Source organism: Epinephelus lanceolatus, chromosome 23 (genome assembly GCF_041903045.1).
Source record: "Epinephelus lanceolatus isolate andai-2023 chromosome 23, ASM4190304v1, whole genome shotgun sequence".
Taxonomy (NCBI): Eukaryota; Metazoa; Chordata; class Actinopteri; order Perciformes; family Serranidae; genus Epinephelus; species Epinephelus lanceolatus.
This window is the reverse complement of record NC_135756.1, coordinates 19,823,303-19,840,344: the sequence shown is the minus strand read 5'-3', so window position 1 is coordinate 19,840,344 and position 17,042 is coordinate 19,823,303. Positions and strand designations below refer to the sequence as shown.

Genomic DNA, 17,042 nt, shown 5'->3' with positions numbered 1-17,042 from the left:
ACATTAGGTGTCGTTTTCAGTTGAAAAATCTCACCATTCTGCTGCAATTGAAGGGTTACTGACAGCAGAATGGGATGGCAGAGTGGACTAAAAGTCCCTAAATACAAGGAAGATGGATATTGAAACTTTTCTGTGTGAACTTCAGACCTTCCCTAAAGGGATCGTTAAAGTTTTGCCTAACTACATGACATAGGATGAGATAAAAATGCATAGGAAATCACATTTTTCCTTCTAACTCTGAAGATAATGCTAGAAAATGAAAAATATCAAAGGAACTTAAAGTGGAAACAGACACATTTTTTGCTTTAACTTGTCATTATGAAGTAAATGTTGATTCCCTTTTAGCATTGCTTTCACAATGCAATTCTGTCTACCACTGGGTACGATCTCCCAGGACAATGAAGATCGTTAGCATGCACATAGGAAGTGCGTCAACCTTTGTGCAAACAAAACAGGAAAGGGATAGCGCTTTGTTTCCCCCGTAGCTATCCCCAGTTACTAAAGAGTTTCAATGTTAGCTCTTTGCAAATACTATCGGCCGTAGTGGAAACAGCGGACGGTGTACCAACCGAACTAACTTTGGAAAACAAAATCTCATGTGTTCTGTGGCACTGGTAGTTGCTAAGCTCTGAGGATGTGGAAAGCAATCTAGTTGTCTTTGTGATGGCAGCACCAATAATGACATGAGCTGGGTTGTCTGTTTCCACTTTAACATAAAAATAGCATTAGCTTAGAAAAGGTAGAGACATACATATATTTAAACTAACATATAGTTGAGTCAACATTTTGCTATCAAACTTATAGGCTCGATGAAGATAGATTTGTTCGAGGGCTACTGCAGTAAATTGCATTACATTTTTCATCTGCTCGCACACATTGTTCCCACCTGTTTTTCAAAGCTGACTTTGAGAGCGTCCACCTCTTTCTGAAGCTCCGTCTTCTGCTGAGTACTGGCCTCTCGATTAGGAATAGCATCTAACTGGAAATTCAAGTCAGAATGTAAAGTCAAAGTCGAAGGTCTGTTCAAATTTTCAGTGTGCGAGCTGATCTTACATCATACAGCTGGATATCAGCCTTGAATCGTGGTAAAAAGCTGTAAAAATGTATCATTATGTCTCTCCCTGGCTGTAGTCCATTAGACTTTACATACCGAGGATTGCGAGACCATGAGGATCCAATATGAAATGACCGAACTTCAAATCAAATTCAGTCCCTGCATATTCATATTAAACATTAATTGCAAAATGATTAATACTATATATCAGAGTTTCCCAGAGGCCTCTCTGATCGCTGTTAGATCCAGTGACACTGAAAGTGTTTCCCTGGAACTAATGAAAAATGAATGCCTTTAGGCGATGAGATTGCCCCTCTCTGCAGGGTTGCCAGGCCTCATGTTGAGTGTGAACTACACCACTTCATATTTAAAAATTGTTAATCTCTAGAAGAAGAAGAAGAAGAAGACTAAATTAGTTGGTGTGAGAGTTTTAAAAAAGGATTACGCCGCAATTTGTGTTTCAGCTGCAAACATGAAGCAGTAAACCCATTTTTACAACTACTTTAATGTGATGTTGCCTTTAAATTTCTTTATATTTCCTCTTTTTATTGCTTATAATTGTATTTATATTTACATTTTGCATAATGCATTTTTGTCTTCTTGCTTTAACTTCACCTTAATTTCGTCTCTCTTATGTTTTGGTAGGACTGTTAAGGTTTTTGTTGTGATATTGCCTTCTGAGTATCCTGTTTCTGCTTTTGCTTTGTCTGTCAAAGCACTTCATAAACTCTGTTTTTAAAGGTGTAATATAATTAAAGTTATAATTATTATAATTACTATCACTATTTTATTTCAAAATTAGGCCTCATGCTGTGTAAAGCCGACAACAAACAATGTGTAAATATCAAAGCCATTAATCACGTCCTATTAGAGACTATCGTGACGCATTTTTGTGGTAAACCCGCAGACTGTCCAAATCCTTGTCTAAACAGCCTTCACAGTCAAATTAATTTATGAGTTATTGTTCATGTGAGAGTCGTTATTGATTGGCAGATGAGCGGAAACAAATGAATCATGTTGTACAACTGCTTTGTTTTCAATATTTCCACAATGCGTCAATTCCCTGATGTGTCATTGTGACTTCCTTTCATACTATTATGTGCTGGTGAGATGTGCTGATGCATTTCCCGTGACTCTCCCTCTCTTCTTTTCTCATCTCACTTTGAAAACTGTGAACATCAGTGAAATTGCAGGAAGCAGAAGAATTAAAAAAAACCCTGCTTCTTGTGTAATGCAGAATAACGGTTTAATGTGGTGATTACTGGCACCGTGACATTTTCCCACATCTGTGTGTTCAGCCTCTTTTTAAGCCAATTTTCCCCCTGACCAATTGCTAGTGCCGCTAAAACATAATATTGCAAACCATGAGGGGTGCAAGGTTTACTGGGAAAATCTGAATACTTACAAGCTGCAATTAGAGGTCCTGCACGTACAAAAAGTCTGAGTCATTTCGGGGAAAAATAACAGACACTTTCAGGTGCTAGAAAAAATAAAAAGCCAGACCTCTGAAAGTAATAATCTGCAGGTCACCTGTGCCTCTAACTCCTTGTAGATATATTGCGTGTGCTCTAGCTGTTCAGTGGCCATGGCCAACGCATGCTCCATCCTCTTGAGGGCTTGCATCTGCCTGAGGAGAAACACAGTCACCTTTTCAATATGTATTATCATTTCATAGGGCTGCGACTCCCACATAAAATGAGACAACTGAAAAATCAGGTTCATTATATGTGGATTCCTGTCAAATATGCAGGTGTTCAGTCGCGGAGCTCAGCTGAAGAAATGCTCTTAACTATTCAAATTTATGTAAAATGTCTAAAACTGTTTGAAAATTATATACTGACTATTCACAGGAAAAAAAATATCCATGTTCATACCGAAAAGTACAGCAACAAGCTGATAAAACAAAAAGCAAAAACTCTTCGACTGAATGTCAAATATATGAATATATGGAGTCAAACATATTATTTTCTCTGTTTTCCCATGACAACTACTTCAGTTTGTTTGTTTTCTCGAGATCACAAGTTCTATATATCATTATCTTGGAATAAAATGCTCTTTTATTTCCCCAGTGACAGCACAATATATAGGTTTCTCACACTGCATATTCTTAGCACCTTTTCAGATGAGGTTAACCTAAGCCCAGGGCTATACAGCTGATAATGAACTTCTGCTAGCCCTCTGCTACATTCTCGTTGGAATATGACTGTGTACATTATAGATTAACAGGTGACTGTTTAACAGCAAGCAGCAATGTTAAAATGTCACCATGAGCAGGGCTTTATGTAAGAGCAGTGCTCAAACATCAAAATGAGAGGGAACAGTGCAGAAAGGAAAGACTGAAAAGCTGAAGAAGTCAACAAAAACGCAAATGAATCAAATTCAATTAGCTCCTTTACACACCGGCAACTTTTGTCCCTGTGTTTAGTTGATTTTCAGGGGATGACTCCACCAACTTGGGGCTAATCCTGTTTTAGAACTGGGGCAGCAAGCACTAGGCTAAAGGTCAGGGTTAGCCAACTTTGTGAAAGCTATCTTAGCTCCAGGATATCAACTCCCTTAGCCCCAGGCTGAGCGCAGGGTGAAAAGGGCAGTAGTCGTCTCGGCCATATAAGGCCTAAATCATTGCACTACCATTGCATTCTGTGTAGCAATGTCAGATGGACAAGAGCATATTTATCATTGCATCATATTTCTCTTCACTCAAGGCCACGGGCTAAACTTGCTTTACGCCTTGCTCCTGCACATAATATACACACTAGCCATCTACATGAGTGTTCAAGTAATCCATGAGTTGTCGGAATGCTTTTAAAGTGTGGTGCAATCTCGGCACACAATGGCACAGGCCCATGATGTTTAATTTACGTTTAATTTACATTGTTTGTGATCTCAAATACTTCTCAAGAGAACAAAGTTTTGCTCTTAAGATCAAGAAAATTATCCCATTATCTCATGAAAATGTCTGTTATTTTGACATGACAAATAAGTTGTGATCTTGAGAACGTTTACTGTATATTTTAGGTGTATAGTACGTGCAAAAGCCTTTACATGTACAGTGTTGTGCATCAATTCATGGGGACACATTCATACGTGCGATGGAGCCCGTTTCGACATCAATCTGTACCTGTTTTTCTCCCTGAGCTGCACACATTGACTCTCATACAGGTGCTTCCTGTCACACATGATGTTCTGCAGCTTCATTTCCAGGATACCTCTGATGATGAAAAACACACGACATGCATGAAACCCACGAACAACAGCCTCTCCTCCCAACTCTAAAACTCACTGTTTTTGACTGTCACTGTATAAAAAGTGTGTACCTGTTCCCCATGAATTCAGCCTCCTCCTCCCTGTTGACCTCCTGCTCTTTTAGCAGCTTTCTGGACTGCCTCTGACTGGCCTCTACACAGGCCCTGAGACCCTCCAGCTCCTCATTCAACTCCTTCTTCTTCAGCCTCAGGGAGTGATTTCGCTCGTCCACTTCCTTCACTTGCTGCTCCATTTCAGAAATCTCTGTATTTAGTGCTTCTATCTTCTTTATTGCAGCTCTAATGTGACAGAGAATTTAAAGAGAGACAAGAGAAAAGTATCTGTTTTACTCCCCCCCCCCCCGTACCCCTCAGCTTTGTGAATTTCAAATTACAAGTCACAGTTCACATGACTCATACAGACAGCTCCACTGCTTCACTTTCAAGCCAAATATGAATTTGAAATAAACATAAAAGAGACTGCAGTGCCAGTGGAACCATTCTCTGGTGATGGGGGGGCTAAGACTGCAGCAGCACATGAATACAAAAATTAATGATGTCTGACACATATATTGTCATGTGTTTTTTAATTAGAGGGACTGAAACCTTTAAATTATTAAGAGGGATCTGACTGTTGCTAACAAGCAGCAACCTCCACTACTGAAAAATGGAGCCAAAGCAGAAGTGACAAAAACTGCAGTTCCTCGAACAGCCACTTGAGGCTGGCTCCAAAAGTCAGTCAGAACTTTACAGGAGAAATTAACATGTTTATAGCCTGGTACTAAAAACGGTTTTGCTCTCTATAGCTAAATTTCTCATTTGTGACAGCTGTAAAGGGGGTGAATTTTTATAAAAAGCACCCATTTAAATGCCACGCCGACAACGCTGATTAGGTTATGTACCCATGGTGTAACCTGAATTCGTTTTGCCGTAGCCAGTGTGTTTCCACTTCATTAAAGTTAATCGCAACGTTTAGGTGGCCTAAAAGTGTTAGTTTGTACTAAAACCCTCTCAGGAGTTGGATATTTTGGTTTCCTGATAAGTACATTTCGTTTAAATGTTTTTAAGCCTGTTTTTAGCTTGCGAAAATTAGCATTAGCATAATCACAGTTAACCACAGACTGTTGCTGTGTCTCAAATCGTGTACTTCCCTTAGTACACTTCCATGTAGTATACTATGTGCACTATGTACTTATTGGGGTAATGCGCGACAGGGTAGTGTTGTCTCAAACCAAACACGCCCGTTGTGCACTTACCAAAAATGACGACCGCAGCTGTTAGCTAGTTAGCAAATTAGCATTAGCATTCGCGTTATCGTTATCGTTCGCAGTGCCAAATCATTACAGAGTGCTAAATTAACCTAATAAACATACTGCTGGCTCATATCCGACAACAATATAGTGGTGCTTAGTGCAAAAAACACATGCATATGTGTACAATGCAGCGATGTTCATGGTCCTCGGCTGCCATTTCCAGTTTGAAAAGTGGTCCCTCCCCTTCCGCTACTTAGCCAAGATGGCGACCATTGAGGGCGAGAAGTGCCCATAGTTCCACACTCAACTTCTTGACCGTTTTAAGTGCACCATCCGGGTATTCATAGTGCACTGCATTTTTTCATACTTCTCAGTGTGAACGCACTTATGCACTCAAAATATTAAGTGTAAGTACAGAAGTACGCGATTTGAGACACAGCATGTAAATACACTGTGCTAACCAAATTAGCAGCTAGCATTAGGGCTAGCTCCACCGTCTCGGACAAAAATTGTCACCTTTGGCTCCAAAAATACAAGAGTGACGGTCAAAATGCCAGACTCATGGGTTCAAAACAGGAGTCCACAAACCAATGGGTGATGTCACAGCAGCTACGTCCATTATTTCAAATAGTCTGCAATTGCTACAAATAGTACCTACTTTTTCCATTTATTCATTTGGACCAAAATGTGCCTGGAAAGTTACAGAGAGGAAAGTGAAAAACAAATCTGGCAACAGATGTTTCTGGCAGTAAACTGAATTAAGAAACACACAGTATATTCAGATTAAGTTTGTTTTTCTGCTCCATATCAAAAGTTTACACTGCACACACTCCCTCCTTTAGGAAAACTACAGTAACTGAGTTCATCCATTTAAATTCAGCTCTTTCGTGTATGGGAGATAAAGATGAAGGGAAGGAGACAGATTACAGAAGGATTTGAGCCAACTGACAGGGAGTGACTTAATTTTCAAAAGATGTTTCTGCTCTCTTTTCTTCTCAGTGTTCTCTCAGTGAAGCACCCTTACAGGCTCATTTTTTGTCCTCATGTTTGAAACATTAACTCTGTAGCTCTTCCACAATAAAGAATAATAAGGGGCTACATGTACTTACTCCCTCTTAGAGCGTTTCCTCTCACTCTCCTTGAAAATCTGGTCAGGGACGCTGATGAGTTGGGCTTTCTCGGCCTTGTTAGACACACACACACACACACACACACACACACACACACAAATGCAAGAAGGCAGATTTGTTATTTTATTGATGGTATGCTGTAAGCGATGCCCACTCACACACACACACATGCTCTCACACACACAGACCTCTTTGAGCTCTATGATCTCCGACTTGTCTTCCAGCTCTTTCCGCTCTTTCAATATCTGCGTTTCATGCAATTCCACATCTTCTGTCAGACTTCTGTGTGGGGAGTGAGGGCAAGATGCACACACAAAAAGCACGCCTATTATCTGAAGAATTTTTGATTAACCGCACTTAAAAGATTCAGCTGCACTGCATCTGATTAAAGCAGACAATAAGAGCACACCAAGTGAAACTGAAAAGACATAAAGAAGAAGACAATGTCATGACGAGGCCCACACAGTGAGTCTCTCTCTCTCTCCTCTCTCTCTCTCTCTCTCTCTCTCTCTCTCTCGATCAAATACCTGACTTCCAGTTGTCTCTGGGAAACCTCTTTCCTCAGATCCTCATGTTTGTCCTGCAGGGCCTTTGTTCTGCTCTCCAGCTCCTGAACATGAGATCACATATTGAGAATATCAGGTCTATGATGACAAAGTAATTGAGCTCTGGTTACAGGCAAAATACCAATTCTTTTTACTTATTTCTTAGCATTTGATCCCAGCACTCAGAGTGAGCTCTAACAGCCTTTGCTTTGTACATGGATTTTTGTTTTTGTAGCACTTAAAACTGTCGTTCCTTTGGTTGTTTCAGTGGTTCTAGTTCTAGTTTCATGCCTAAATCCTAATTTTCCTGCCCCAAAAAAAAAATAGGTATGACACTTAACAATGCTGACAACTGTTGGATTACATCGAGTCAGTTTTGTTTGCCTGAGAATGAACACAAACAACTGCAACTAAATCAGCTGTAATAAATTTAACATGATGAACGTCATGTACTTGAAAGCCCGTTTGTGGTTTTCCTCCAGTATACATCTACTGCACAAACAGCAAAACAATTAAAAATGTATGCGAGGACTCTGTAACGAAACACATAGCTTATCTATCATGTTTGACAAGTGTGTGTTTGTGTGTGATGGCGGCAAATTATTTCATTAGAGTTAATGTCAAACTTAATGTTGTAGGTCAATACGGCATATTGTTTCAATAACACTGGGGGAAAATCTCATTAACAAGGCCCCGACCTTTACACATATACGCTGTTACATGAACAGATTAAATGGCTGAAACTGTTTTAGTAAAGGCAGCTTCTGTCATTCACACAGACAAAGGAAGGTGTTACTTGCAGGGTTATTCCAATGACTGTATATAAAGATAGACAACACATCTCCACTTCCTCCTGCTACACAAAAATTAAGCCAATATATCCTGGATACGGCCGGTGCCATTTTGTGCTGGTGACATCATTTAGAGCCTGTGTGTGCACAACCCCTCCGTCGGACCAATAACAAGCCGATTGGCACACACAGCTGTCAATCATGACGTCGAACTCCCTTTTTGTAGCATCGAATAACTGATTTAAACCGAACTTAACGGAAAAACGACCACTTGAACATACATCAGTGTGATAAAAGCTACCTAAAATGGCAGAAACAGTCTTTGAGTTTTTAGTTTGGCCCATGTCCCATCTGCTAAGACGAAGGGGGCTTATTCTCTAGACTGCAGCTAGTCTCGCTCACCAGACCTTTCTCAAGAAAACAAAGGTCTGGCTGGGCCAACTCTCACTTTAAGATTGGAGAAAAAAACTCCCTGGCTGCTTGTATTTCTTTCAACCAATCACAATCGTTCTGGGTGGTGCCACAGCAACGGTGCGCTTGCAAAAATATTGCCGGGGGGAAACAGGTTTTGGTGTAACATGCCCACAAAAATATCGCCTACAGGATGCGAACCATGGCAGAAAAATGGCTACATCCCCGCAAGATCAAACACCACAAAAGTTAGTAAAGGACGTGTTGAAAACGGTTGAAAACTGCTACACAACCGGAGGTGGTAGGGTGGGACTTCAGCGGGTGGCTCTTTCCGCCCAATGAGAAGCTGATCTATGCAGCAAACTTCCGCCCACTCAGACTAGACTGCAGCCAGACACCAGAGGCCGAAATGATTTGGCTGCACTTTTGGTGTCATGTCAACTGTCATGTCGTCCATCTTAATTACCTACTATAATTAATGAAAACTCAAAGTAAAATTAAAACTATCCATCCATTCATCCATCCATTTTCATAACTGCTTATCCTCTTGAGGGTCGCAGGGAGGCTGGAGCCTATCCCAGCTGACACTGGGCGAGAGGCGGGGTACACCCTGGACAGGTTGCCAGACTATCGCAGGGCTAACACATAAAAAAGGACAACCATTCACGCTCACATTCACACCTACGAACAATTTAGAGTCACCAGTTGACCTGCATGTCTTTGGACTGTGGGAGGAAGCTGGAGTACCCCCAGAAAACCCATGCAAACTCCGCATAGAGGGGCTCCCTCCTGGGATTAAACCAGGAACCCTCTTGCTGTGAGGCGACAGTGATAACCACTACACCACCACGCCGCCCAACAAAATTAAAACTAGCAGATGAAAAACAATTTCCTTAACAAAAATAAAAACAAAAATGCCAGTTTAAAAAACTACAATGAACAATACCACACAAAACTACAAGTAAATAGAATTCTGCTGTAGTTACAAAATGTCAGCAACCGTAAAATCCTAAAGAAGAAGACAATACAGCAAGAAAATGCTTGGTTTGCAAGATTTTCTGCAAATGGCAAAAGCTGCGGATAGAAAGCTACTATTAATCAAGGCTTTCCTCTTAATACTTGAATCACTAAAACTAAATAAAAACTGAATTAAAACTTGTCAATTACGCACAATAAAAACAAATACAAAAAAACTACGAATGCATTTCTAAAATTAAACTATTAAAAACGGTTTTAAAAACATAACTACTCAGATGACTTGTATGAACACTATTAAAACACACACCTCTGATGCTGTACATTTTAAGAATAGTTTATTAGTCCTGGGGCAATGCTTTTGTCCACTTAATACTGCCCCTCAATAATTCATGCAGAGCAGTCAAAATGGTGCAACTGCTCCACTGCAATACTGGCTCACTGTAGAGCAGCAAACCAGCATGTGTCAGTGGTTCTAGATGTATTCTGTTGATGTAAATCCTCTTTTCAAAGTTAACTTTTAATGCAACACAACACAAGGACACATGGCCATCTCCAGGATAAATTGGGTAAGTTGCGGCCTTGATTGTAATTCAGCTTCATTTCTTAATATTTCTTTTTTCATGTTTGTTTGATCTGTTGAAGGTTATGGGTGAGCCACCTTGACTCATGGGCGCTGGAGTTTTTATATACGCTATGGAAAAGACACCGCCCAGAGGCATGAAAGCAGAACTGAAAGCATTTGGAATGTTTTGTTATTGCGATCAGTAATTGAACAGCAGATGCATAACAGAAACCCAAAATTTAATTAAAGCTGCTGAATTTATTCAACAAGCTCCACAAAGCTCAGAATCTAATGTTCTTTTGCCATTAGCAGCATAGCCGACTGTATTTTGATCAAGCTTGATGATGGGAGGATTGTGAATGTGATACTCCTCGAGACTACCCTGAGGGCACGTTAATATTCTTGATTTTCGTCAACACAATTGCTGAGTTTTGGTGCTGGTGATTCAAGAATTACTATAGATTTTCATGCCCATGCTCAAACTGCACTACACTGTGGTCGACAATATGTGTGCCCTACAGCGTACTACAAAATACTGTGGTGTAGAAATCACACAGCATCAAGATGATAAGATTAAAGAAGTGTTATTATTTTTTACCAGGGTTGTGCTGACAGGGGGAAGCCAAATTTAAAGACTTCCATGCAGGTTTTTAATCACTATTTTTTTCTTTCAAGGATGAAATTGTTTTCCCAGGCCCCTCTGTATGGAGTTTACATGTTCTCCCCATGTCAGCGTGGGGTTTTCTCCAGGTACTCCAGCTTCCTCCCACAGTCCAAAGACATGCAGGTTAATTGGTGACTCTAAATTGAAAAGCATGAATGGTTGTCTGTCTCTATGTGTCAGCCCTGTGATAGTCTGGCGACCTGTCCAGGATGTGCCCTGCCTCTAGCCCAATGTCAGCTGGGATAGGCTCCAGCCCCCTAACCCCCTCCACCGCGACCCCAAACAGGATAAGCAGTTACGGAAAGTGAACGAAAGAATGAACCATCTCACTGTTAATGTGTAGACAAGTATTGACACTGATGCTGCTATGGTGTGAGTGTTTTCCAGGCTAGCCAAACATCCTGGCGCTGACTATTTCCTGCAGTTTGAAGTCATGTGACTGTGATTTAGTTCTTTTATAACTCTAATGTTAGCTTTTTACTTCTGGCAATTGCATTAATGCTCCAAAAATCATAATAGTGGTGTTTATTTGTGGAGATTGTCTTGCTGAACAAAACATTTAAGTATCATAAACTCTTATTTGCCACAGAGCTTATTTTCTGCCATAATCCAAAATGCAATGGCAAAATCCCATTGGCATGATGTTGACTTCTGGGTTGGCCTCCAGAAAACGCATCCCTGCACCACTCTATACACTGCATTCTTTAGTTGGATTCGGAGCAGATTCATTCAGGAGGTGAGTGTGCTATCAGAACTGTCCAAAGACCAACTTATTTTTAGTTCTGATGTCTGTATATTTTAGTATATATTTGTTTTTCCTTTGAAATAATATATATGTTTTCATTTGTTGTTTTGTTTGTTGCTCTACCAGTCTCAATCTTTGTGGAGGATTAGCGGGCATTTCTACCTTAATATTCCTGCTTAAACAAAGGTGAAAAACCTTTCTGCATTTGTAACAAGGATTAAAACTTTTTCAACTTGTATGCTGTCACTTTGTCCAAACAGCACGATCGTAATATCAAATCTTTTGGCTTCAAATGGCCCCCAAAAAGAGCCAGTGGCAAGTCTTCATACCGAGGGATTAAACCTGGATGGAGGCTTAAAGTAAAACTCATATTCATCCTCTCGGAAGACCCTTGTTGCGGGAGTAATCCACGTCTCTGAAACTGCACCTGGATGGTGCAATGATGAACTTACAGCAGGTTTCGGATGAATCTCATTCTCTTTCTCCAGATACTGCTTCTCTTCCCAGAGACTGCATCAGGGCAAGGTAAAGTGAGGTGAGGTAAGGTGAGGAGAAAATGTGAAAAAAAAAAGAACAAAATGTGTTATTAAGAGAGACAAACAACATGTTTCAGTTCCTGGTTAAACAGAAAGAGCAGTGCAATGAGTGGAACGGGTATTTACATTTTTAAAAATACACTAATGTGCAGTTTCCAGTTAACCGAAACTAATACTCAATTCCTCTTACTTGAAAGAGAAAACACCAAAAAACAAAGAAAGGTGTGGGTGTCAAGAGTTTGGAATAGGTTGCTATAAAACCCATCTAGTGAGTGAATAAGAAAAACCCTGATGTGCTTTACCTTCGACACATATTATATAAAGAGAACCAGCATGTACAAACTCTCATACATAAACACAAAGACTCCTTAATAAAGCACCCAACACAGTATAAATGTGCATATAAAAACATTATTTCTATGAATTTTTCATTCCCCTGTGGCAGATGCTTTTTGAGCAGTTGATTAAAGTTTGTACAAAACAATTTCGAGTCAGCTGTGTCATTGTGGAAAAATCTTACATTAGCACATAGTGTACAGCTACACGTTTCACAAAGTAAATGATATTAATCTTCCTGACAAGCTGATATATTGGATATCAACTGATACAGAGAAAGCTGCATGAATGCTAAAATATGTGACTGTGGGGGAAAAAAAGTGCTCAATTCCTGTGTGTATGTTTGGCTAAAGATAAAGGACGCAAAGATTTGAAAAAGGCATATTTGCATGGTGAGCATCTGCTTGTCATATGCAGACCGCTGGCCATTTGGACAGGAGGGGAGGAGGCAGAAAGAACAGAGGAGAAGTCAGGAAGAGGGAGGAAGATTAGGCTGGAGGGGATGAAAGAAGGGGCGAGGGAGAAAGAGACAATGAGGACAAGCGAGGCTCACAACCAAACACTGTCACAAATAATATGCGCGCTCACTGTCTAATCCTGTCTGTTACTGCATCCTCTGAGAATGCTCTGTAAGTGGTTTTCATTTAATATTTCAATTACCGCCGGGCCTTCAACGCTCTGCCGCGGTGTGCACGCTGTGCACTAAAAATCACTGTATCCTACAGATCATATCTTTGCAATACAGTGCTGAGTTTATGTGCTGTGAGTGGAATAATATTGCTGAAGCAATCCAGGGTCAAATGCAATGCGGGGAAGATAAGAAACTAGATCTGCTTGAAACAATAAAGGACTGTTGATTAAATAAAGAGTATCAAGAATATTAGAGTTGGATTAACTTATTTTTCTTCCTTCCTCTGACTTTCTGGGATACATCTGTGAGTTGAATTCAGAGCTCACACTTCAATTGCTTAAAGGGCGTGTATGAGAAATTCAGAGTTGTCTGCACACAGTTCTCATGATGGACTTGGACTAAACAGGGCGGCTAGCAGCTAACAGTGCTAAACAATGGCAAAAGTGCTGACAGCGCTAACGGTGTTAACCAGGGGGCAACCAGAGTGTGAACACAATGCTTCTGATATGATTTCATGCAGCAAAGGGCCACAGGCTGGAGTCGAACCCGGGCCGCTGCTGCAACAGCCTTGTGCATGGGGCGCCTGCTCTATCCACTAAGCCAACAACGCCCCACCATAAAAACAATTTCAAAACTGATAATCTAAGATTTTTTAGGGGATTGGGGGGGGTGCCCTTTTTTAAAGTGAAAGGACAGCCAGAGATGGACAGGAAGGTGGAAGAGAGAGGGTGAGCGAGAGGACGGCCCTTCAAAATTGATAACTGAAGTGATTTTATGGCTGACCCTTCAGCTACTTTCATCCTCTCCACATCAACAGACAGTGACAATTCAATGTTACTTTTAACCTGAGAGCTCACATACCCCAAGAGATATTTCACCTGCTGTCATTGTTGACACACAAACTGACACTTTTAAGGTATACTATGCGCGATCGCTGGTTACTGTTAGTAGCGAAAGTGAAAGTTAAAGCCATTTGTTTGGTGTTTTGCCTTTCTATTGTGTTTTTTTTCTGCACTGTCTCTTGGATGCCTGCTGCTTAACGTCTGGCACCTGCGGTCAGGTGCCAGACATTTACCTTTTTTTAAAGCCCGGATCTGACCTGAGCGCTGAGGGGGTACACGACCACAAGTGTCTCAAGCACAGTTCATAAGAAATCAGTGCATAGTCACTGCAGGAAAAACCCTGTCACACACTTCATTTCATCGTTTAACTATTTACACTGCGCACACGAAACTCTCGGGTGCTTCGATTTCAACTGCTTTCATAGTTTACAGTGAATACTTTCATTTCAAACATATAAGCTGACAATCTGACTGCCTGCAGGGCCTACTGTAAAAACTTGCCTATTGGCGCTCAGCTGAAATTTCAGTTGCTTTCATCATTTACAGTTCAACTTCAGCTTTCATCTCTTTACATGACAGCTCCACTGACTACTTTGAGTGCTTCAATTTGCAACTCCCGTTTAAAATCTAACACACACACACACACACACACACACACACACACAAAAGGAGGTTTTTACATGTTTCGGCCTTTGTACTTACAATTTTTTTTAGCATGTTAAGCACACTAAGATTCAGAAAATAATGCCTTTTATAGTGTTTACTGGCCTCTAAAAAATGATTCGATCCAAGAGGGAAAGAATGTTCTGTGACACATGCAACCTTTAACGAGGGATCACAAGTAAATGTTGCTTTGTTTTCAAGGGTCAGAAGCCAAAATGTTTGGGAACCACTGCTGCATGTTATCATGTTGCTTAGCAATATCCCAGTAACCTCCCTTTGGCCCTTTAAACGTCGAGTTTGTGTACAGAAAAAGAGGGAGATACTCGAGTTATTTTCCATGTCTGTGGGTGTGTTTGACCCTTTGGACACACTGGTGTTGGTGTTGAGTGAGTTGGGGGGAAGGAAAAGAGAAACCTGCAGCAGAAAAGAGAAAAATTGGTTGTGATGAGAAAAGAGACTCATGGGAGCGATAGGAACGGATTAGAGGAGGGGAACAGAAACCGAGTCCAGAGCTGACGTCAAAAAACTAACCAGTGCAGAGAGCTCAGACAAGTAAACAAGTGACATCCAGAGCAAAGAAAATCCACTTAAACTCTGTATTTGTATCATGAATTGTGTACATCCAGTTTTACCCATGACATAAATCTTTGAAAAATGTGGCTACTTAAGAGACACAACATTTAAGGCAAAGGGAATAAAATTCACCCCTGCAGAAACAGCATCATTCTTCTTATAACAAACCAAAACTGTGTATATTTCAATGATAAAAACTTATATGGGAAGGAGAATTGTGTTGTATATAACTTGCCTAAAAAGCAAAGACATCTGTGTGCTCAGCTGAGATCTGGTATTTCACTTGTGACTGCTGAAACTGGATGGTATGGTAATCGAGAAGGAGAAAATTGGATCTGTCCAGTGTGCTGTCTGAACGATACAGAAAATGAGTTCTATTTTGTTTTCTGCCATCCTTTTTTATTGTGAACTGCATATTGCTTTTTAGCAAGACAAAAAACTAGATATAGGTTTTGTAAATATGGAGGATGCACAACGACTGAGGTGGCTATTCACATGTAAATTACCCAGTTATCTGGAAAAAGCCCGGAAGAAGGGGGGAATACAAGCTCTTTATTGAGATAATCTATCAACATTTGTGAATAGTTCATCTGAGATATTGCTTTTTTGTTGTTTCTTTTCTTTTCCTTTTCCAAGTTTTGTATATGCATGACCATATGATGTATAAAAGGAATGATAAAAAGCTGAAACTGATATTGATTTTTATTTAGATGGGTCTTTTTAGGTGGCTAAAATACATCTTGCTGCAGCCCCATCCACAGCATTCGACATTTAGCTTCCGTGCTGGTAATTCAGCCCACCAATGGTGCTAGCAAAGCAACACGGTACATAAAATAAGCATGGCGGAAATGTCAAATAGGTCGGACAAAAGTGTTTACCTATAAATCCTTCAGCATTATGGCTAAACAATTAACAGTTACAGTGATACAGAAAAAATGCACACACAGTACCAATATTATTTGTGTGTCTTTTACTCTTCACCCTCATTTCCATCAAAAGGAAGTTGCTGCCTCCTTTAGCTCACCTCAGTGTTTGGTCCCTAGTAACTTACTGTGCGTGTGTGTCCATGCATGCATATGCTCTCTACTGTACATAACTTCCCTTTACCCCACACACAGTTTCACTTCTTTGTTTTGCCTTTACTCTCCTCCGTCTCTGTGCTTCTGTCAGAGGTGTGAATCATCTATGTTTGTGAGACGGAGCTGAACTTTGTAATAGATATATATTTTAGAATCAGCCGTCAATTTCATTTGACTCATATCTGACTGAAAATTAAACTTGCAGCATGAGTGACTGCAGTAATGTGTGCATGTATATATATATATATATATATATATATATATATATATATACACACACACACACACACACACTGTATATACAGCTCACCATCTCAGTTGGTGCTGTGTCTTGTACTCTCTGTCCTCTGTAGCTCTCAGTTCATTGTATGCCTGGAGGAGCTGTTGCCTCAGTTCATTGACCTCACTTTCAGGCTCCTTAGAGGTGCTCTGCTCCTCTGTTCTCTCCACCTCAGCCTGCAGCCTCTCCAGCTCAGCACGACACCTCTTTGCTTCTCCCAAAAGGTGGATTTCAGAATCCTGGGTACTGTTGGATGAAACAATGATTTAAGTGTATGATATGCAGTGTGCAGATACTATTTCCTAACTGCTGGGTACCTTTACACGCATTTGAACAGTCCAAAACGCAGGTAAAATATTTATCCACTCCACAATTTTATATGTCTCTCATCTCATAAACAGATTCGTGCATATGCAAGATTTTGGTATCGGAAGTGATGGGTTTTCATTTGTAATCTGAGTAACATTGACCAATAGCATTTGAATTGTAAAGTAAAGAGTAAACAGTGTGGGGAGGATGAGCGCATTGGTTGAAATGCAATCTTGGAACCCTTCGGGTATTGTCCAATGACAATTTAACTTTCTTTTAACTTTATTTTAAAAAATGTGTCTGCATTCATATACAGTTGTGTTAAGGATTTATCACAGTTATGTCTAGGAGCCTATTTCTCCTAGACATAACTGAGCTCAATATAACATCAATATGAGATTTTGACCATTTTTGA

General features: G+C 40.3%; 1 protein-coding gene across 2 annotated transcripts in view; it reads right to left on the bottom strand.

Annotated features, from left to right (window-relative positions):
* ccdc146 (coiled-coil domain containing 146) overlaps positions 1-17,042 on the bottom strand; it is a 77,201-nt gene that overhangs the window by 30,008 nt on the left and 30,151 nt on the right. For both annotated transcript variants that reach the window (XM_033614683.2, XM_033614682.2), the window contains exons 4-12: positions 16,349-16,564; positions 11,831-11,888; positions 7,210-7,292; positions 6,871-6,964; positions 6,662-6,735; positions 4,372-4,599; positions 4,176-4,265; positions 2,585-2,681; positions 887-979 (exon numbers count right to left, since the gene is read on the bottom strand). In XM_033614683.2, the coding sequence (XP_033470574.1) occupies positions 887-979; positions 2,585-2,681; positions 4,176-4,265; positions 4,372-4,599; positions 6,662-6,735; positions 6,871-6,964; positions 7,210-7,292; positions 11,831-11,888; positions 16,349-16,564 (1,033 nt within the window). The remainder of the gene's footprint in view (positions 1-886; positions 980-2,584; positions 2,682-4,175; positions 4,266-4,371; positions 4,600-6,661; positions 6,736-6,870; positions 6,965-7,209; positions 7,293-11,830; positions 11,889-16,348; positions 16,565-17,042) is intronic.